The sequence below is a fragment of the Parus major genome, chromosome 9, assembly GCF_001522545.3.
Source record: "Parus major isolate Abel chromosome 9, Parus_major1.1, whole genome shotgun sequence".
Classification (NCBI taxonomy): Eukaryota; Metazoa; Chordata; class Aves; order Passeriformes; family Paridae; genus Parus; species Parus major.
In genome coordinates, this window is record NC_031778.1 from 13459038 (window position 1) to 13465129 (window position 6092).

General features: G+C 50.9%; 1 protein-coding gene across 1 annotated transcript; it reads right to left on the reverse strand.

Annotated features, from left to right (window-relative positions):
- Positions 1-1698: 1698 nt before the first annotated feature.
- On the reverse strand, positions 1699-3640 carry PLAAT1 (phospholipase A and acyltransferase 1). The gene is made up of 4 exons (XM_015638295.3): positions 3496-3640; positions 2854-3058; positions 2388-2656; positions 1699-2116 (listed from the first exon to the last, which is right to left on the reverse strand). Exons 2-4 carry the CDS (start codon positions 2963-2965, stop codon positions 1994-1996), a joined length of 504 nt encoding a protein of 167 aa, XP_015493781.1. The 5' UTR covers positions 2966-3058; positions 3496-3640; the 3' UTR covers positions 1699-1993.
- Between the last annotated feature and the right edge of the window lie 2452 nt (positions 3641-6092).

Genomic DNA, 6092 nt, shown 5'->3' on the forward strand with positions numbered 1-6092 from the left:
GCCCAGGTTTTCATGCTCTGCTGTGCTCCAGGTTCAGATAGCTGAAATCCCTAAAAATGCTCTTCTACTTAGGGACACACTGTACCTGTTCTGGTTTTGCCCCAGAGCACAGGCAAGGATGGCTCTCTCAGCTGTTGAGAAAAGAATAGCACTGACTCTACCCCACGGCAACTTGAGTAGGTCTTGGGCCTTGCCAACATTTCCCAGAAAGGCTCAGAAGCTCTGAATACAGCAAGTGATGGATTTTGCTGCTCCTCCTCACACTCTCAGTTCATGCTTCAAGCAGTGTTGCACCAAATCCTGTCAATGCACTCAGCAGGCTCCATGGAAAGGCAGCCCTATAATGAGCAACATCACCTTGACAGCAAAGAGAAGCAAGGTGCAATTGCAAACTTCTGCATTCTGTGAAATGTTTCAGCTTCCAAGAACAACAAGATAAGTCCCCAGATGAAGTTATTCCAGTATTCCTGTATCCTTCCCTTACAGGATGAAGTAGAGATGAGAGATGTCCAGATGCTGCCTACACACAGTGTTCCCTTGCCAGGGTGTGCAGAGAGAATGCTCTGCGGACAGAAAGATTAAAGCTCACGGGTTGCTGCATAACCACCTTAATAGTTTAGCCAGGAAAGAAGCTTTGATTCCATTTTCATGAGTTCAGAAAGGATTTTAAATTTCAGTTTCATTACAGTACATGTTTCTGTATTAAAACCAAGAACTTTAAAATAGATGTAGTAATAAAGGTTAGTCCAAAACAGAACAAGGATCCTATGCTTGGGTATGTCAAACATTGTGAAAATGCCATTTAAAAAAGCAATTGATTAATTTCCTGTTTTGCTTTGTTTGCTTGCACAGCTATCAGTTTACCCACTAAAGCAACTTTCTCTGAAGCCACAGATTTTTCTCTTTAACTCTTCTGATTCCCTCCCTGATGGGGCTGGCAGGGGAGGCAGTGAGTGGCTGCCTGGTCCTTTGTTGCTGCCTGGGGTTAACCCTGGGCAACCTGTTCAGAGCAGACAAAACCAGGCAGGCTCTCACAGACAGCTGTTCTGCTCTCACCTCTCCCTGCACTCCAGGCAGTTGCCTGTAAGAAAAGCAGCACAGCATTCTGTGTCTCACAAGTGAGATGCGGGTAACATGTTTCCAAACACTTAAAGCAGATACTCCAGGTAAAGGACAATAAAGCACACTTCCCTTGGAGGTTTTCTTCCAAGACAATCCACACATCAGCTTTGTGATGAGGAAACAGCGTGGCTCTACATTTGTTAACACTTCGTAGGCAGGGAAAAACTACGCAAAACACCATTATGCCCAACTCCTTTAAAAGAGCACTCCTTTAAAACTCTGAAGGATACAGCTACAAAGACCAACCCTGCCCTCCAACCTCCCGACCTCCCAGGAATTTTTCACTTCAGGCAGAACAAGTACAAGCTCCAAGACGTTGCACATGCCCTGCCTGCTCCTTTGCAGACACTGCCCCCAGGGCTTTCCCACCTACACAGAACCTCCGCTGGAGAACACTCAGCAGTACTTTTTTCTTACTTTTTTTGGAAAGTTGAAGTTAAAGTAATGGATATACGAAAAAAGCCTATAGGAACCAGTTGATGGAAAGCGATGAAAAGCCTGTATCAGTGTAAATGTGCCCAGACTACCACAAAAATCATCATAGATAATGAAATAAAAGTAACCAGGCAACCACACTCGTGCTGCTGGAGGTCACCTTAAAGGGTGCCAATCTTGACTTTTTATTTATTAAAGAGGTAGCAGGGAAAAGCATGGTTGAATTGTTGAACTTAGACACAAAGTTATTCTCAGATAAAAGAGGTTTTGGGGGCAATTAAAGTTTGGCTTTCTAACAATTATTAAGGCTTATTTAATGTATACAGCAAGGCATGGTAGTTAATCAGCTTTGATGGAAGGTGTAGCAAAAGCTGACCAGTGATGACTGTTTCCTGGTGCTCCCCCTGCCTTGCTCTGAGCTCTTCCTGACAGCCCATCAGTAGTATTTTCTCTCTTTCCTGGATGAGTCCCCACAGAAACCCTTCACAACAGCAGTGGCAAGTCCAGCAAGAATGATACCTCCTACGGCTGCTGTAGCACCAATAACTACCTTTGTGACCTGTAAGGTGAAAGTAAAACACAGGCTGGAAACATGAGGAGCACCTACATTTACACTCCCCCACATGATAACATAGAACCGGCAGGGACAATCAGGGTGAATAAAGCAGTGGGACACATGTGCCTCAGCAGCAGAAGGGGTAACACCCAGGTTTTTACCCCTAGGAGCTGGCATTCAGTGAGAGGGCTCTGTCAGGGTGCAGACAGACCACAGTGACCCTCCAGGACCAGGGGATCTGGGAGGCAGCGGGGGCTCAGCCAGTGTCACTCACTTGATCACAGACTCCCACTCCATAGCGGAGCTCTGTCACAAAGTGCTCACAGTTGCTGCCAAGCACATCATACGGCACCACCCTGCCAACAAATTCCTCAGCACGTCGGATGATTTCTTCCACGGGGCGAGGAGTGCGGGAGCAGTCGTGTTTGTTGTTGACACGCCATTTATTATTTCCCACCACCTCCTTCAGGAGCTGCTTCTTCACCTTGGCCTTTCTGGTGAATATTGATGTGGTGCTCACTGACAGGGATGGGGCTCCTTCATCTGGGTAAGCCAAAGAGGAGATAATGCAGGCAGGCAGACCCTCTCTGGCCTCTCCAGGACCTCAGATGGCTTTCAGATTTTGCCTGGAAAGGTTTTATCTACACACACAGTGTCCACCAGCAACCCATAGAGGGAGACAGGGCTCTTGGGGCATGCCAACACCCACTCGGCACCCTGCCAGGTGGTACAAGCCTTACCTGTCACATGGATGACATATCCATCCCCCACGTAGATGGCCCAGTGCTGGTACATTGGCCGGAAGATCTCGATCAGGTCCCCAGGCTTGGGGTGGCCCCTGTCCTGTGCCATGTCAGCAGCGAGCAGTCAGGACGTGCAGCTGTGGCTGTGCGGGCTCAGCGCAGGGCAGAGCGCAGCGGGGAGGCGAGGGCTGTGCAGGGGCACCTGCCGGGAGCGCAGGCACGGAGGGTGTCAGTGCCGGGCCCCGAGGGCAGCGGCTGCCGGAGCGGCGGCCCCGCTCGGAGCACCGGAGCCGGCTCGGGGCCGCTGCCGCCCGCCGGCCCGGGGCGAGGCACCGAACGGCCCCGCTGCCACCCAGAGCATCCGCCGCAGGCCGAGCCCGGGCCGGCTGCGCGTCCGGCGGCTGCCGCCGTCCCCGGCTGCCCCCGCCCGCCCACGGTGCCCGCGCTCCCCTCCCGGCCGCGCTCCGCTCGGGGCTCCGCTGCTGCCGGGGCCGGGCCCGCTGCCCGGGGCTGCCCGCGCTGCCCAGCCCGTGCCCGGGCTCTGGGGCACCTCCGGCCGCCCGGCAGAGCCGCGCCCGCAGCCTGGAGGGGCCGCATCCTGCTGGGAATGACCGCTCGCATCCCCCGAGCTCCGCTCACCCAGCACCTGTCCCGCTGCTGCCGCGCCCGGGCTCCCGGCCCGATGGTCCCGCTATAAATAGCAAGAAGATGGCGCTTGAGCCGATCCCGCCGTGCTCACTGGCGACGCTGACCGAGAGCTGTCCAGGCTCTGCCGTTCTCTTCCTTCCCGGCCTGTCCCACCGCCCCCGCTTTCTCCCTCCAACCCCCCCTCCCTTGCGGACGCTCCACTCCCGAGATTGTTGCCAAAACCAATGGTTTAGTGGAAAATCCGATCCTGTCCCCGAGGAGGACGTGCCATTGCCACTTTCCCGGAGACTCCCACTGCCCCTCGAGCCCCGCCAGTCGCGGAGGGATTCCGGTCCCACTCGACCAAGCGGTGAGTGAGCGTCCCTTACCAGGAAAACTTTCGAGAGAAGAACGGGGTGCTGCCGTTCTATTTCTTCACCGTGATGAGAAAGAAAGGAGGTGGAGCTCTGAGTAAAATAATTTTAGGGCAAAGGGATTTTTAGGAGGTGTTTTTATGACGTGGCCTGGGCATTTCCTTTGGGACATCAGTGGAATCTCATAATTGTGCCCAGCAAGGGTCCTGATCCAAAAGATAAGCACAGCTGAGCCCCTACAGCCATCTCCTTTAGTGGTGCTGGCACCGTGTGCTAAAACAAACAAGAAAACTGTCCTCTGGCTAAGCTGAACTAAGCAGTGTATTTAAAGCCTTGCATTTCAAAAGTCAGGTGAGCAAGCTGTTTAAGAGATAAGAGCAGTGGAAGATTTGTCATCTTTCTGTCTTCCAGTGACATGAAATTGTTAATTCAGAGGAGCATTGAGCAGCAGCTCTACTTTCTGTATCATTCCTTTCTTTAAGTCTGAAGCATTTGCAAAGCTTTGCAGTGGAAATTGAATCACCAAAGTATAGAAATCTTGGTGGTATGTAAATGGTAATGTAAATGGTATCTTGTGGTATGAAAAAAAAAAAAACCACCAAAAAACATATACATGGAAACCCAGATGTCTGCTTTACCTGGGCACAGCAGGGTCCTGTTGCTTGGGGGAGCCTGAGCTGGGATCCTGCAGGGCAGGGGCTGTCCTGTGCTCCCACCCAGTGCAAAGGGAGGTGAGCGTGGTCAGCACTGCTCGACAGTCACTCAATCACGCTGTAGCAGGCGCGAGAGTGCAAAAGCAACTGACACTGAACAGGAGGCAGAGATGGCATTATAAACACAGTGAAATTCCAGCATGAAGTTGACAGCTCATTTGTGCACGAGTAGGTCTCTCTCACTGATTCATTTTCATTGTGTAATGAGGTTGAAAGGCCCTTTCTATTCATACTCTCCAAAAGAGATGTGGCCTGTGTGTATTAACAGCTGGTGTTCCTGAATGGACCAGAATAACCTAACTCACCATAGACGCTGCAAATACTTCTCTGGCCAGCAGTACACATGTGTTTATGAATACAATGGAAAGGAGAAAGGGTAAGTAAATAATAACCAACATTACAGCAGGAACAACAGCAAGCCCTGTTAAGGAAACCCTGCTCTCTGACCAACCAGGACCCACTCTAGCAGTCACACTTGCTGCACTTGAGCTGGGACGGGAGGCCCCATCACAGCCTCTTTGAGGTGTCCCTCTTGACTACCCTGTACACCTCACACTCACACATTCAAAGTCTTCTTACCTGCTCGGCCCCAGGTTTCCCATAGCAGAGTCTCAAACATCTGGATCCTTAAAATAAATTAATCTTGGTGCAACAACAAAGCAACAGCTTGAGCTGGATTGCCTGAGGAGGAACCCCAAACAAAAGAAACCCAGTGGATTTTGTGGCCTCACAGTCTGAGGTCCTCAGCCCCTGCTGTATTTCTGAATGTCTGTCCACATGCCTGTGTCACAGGTCCCCGTGCCCTTTGTTATGTAAAGAGTGGCACCAGTTCTGTCAGGCTTTGCCATCCAGAGCTCAATCTGTATCTCACACTGCAGCTGTACAATGAGCTACCTGCACTATATGTCTTTCTCAACAATCAGAAAGTAATCTGCAATGAACCAGAAAATCACCAGAAAAATTTTTCATGGTGCTTTACATCTCAAAGCTTCACTCATAGCCCTGATAATCCATTCTGGGCTTGGACAAGGCTCAGGCAATGCTTCAGTCCCTGAGCTTTGTTAGTGGTCTGTCATGAGGTGGGTCTCACACACAGCATGCAACTAGGCATTGCTGCAAATACCTTTGCAAACACCTCCTGACGTAGGGGAGTCCTCAGTATGGTCTGGGGTTGAGTTGATGCAGAGCTCCTCTCACATTCATCAGTGTGGCAGCTTCTGAGTTTGCAAAGACCCCCAAGGAGAGCTTATGACGTGATCTTATTCTGCTGAAAGTTTTTGTTATGCTCTTGCTTAGCCCCTACAGTTTGGGGACTGATGACAAGCCTGCTTCTTGTCCCCTCCACTCTAAGGGAATAACGGGGGTCATCCTTTTTTTATTACATCTGTCCTCAGGTGAGCTCAGTGTCTTGTTTCTTTCTCTCCCCAGTTGTACATGTCTTGCCAGAAGATGGGTAAAGAACTGTGTCCATGTCAGTCAACTAATCCCCTCCCCATGGAAAGATTTGGGTAAGATCTCATGA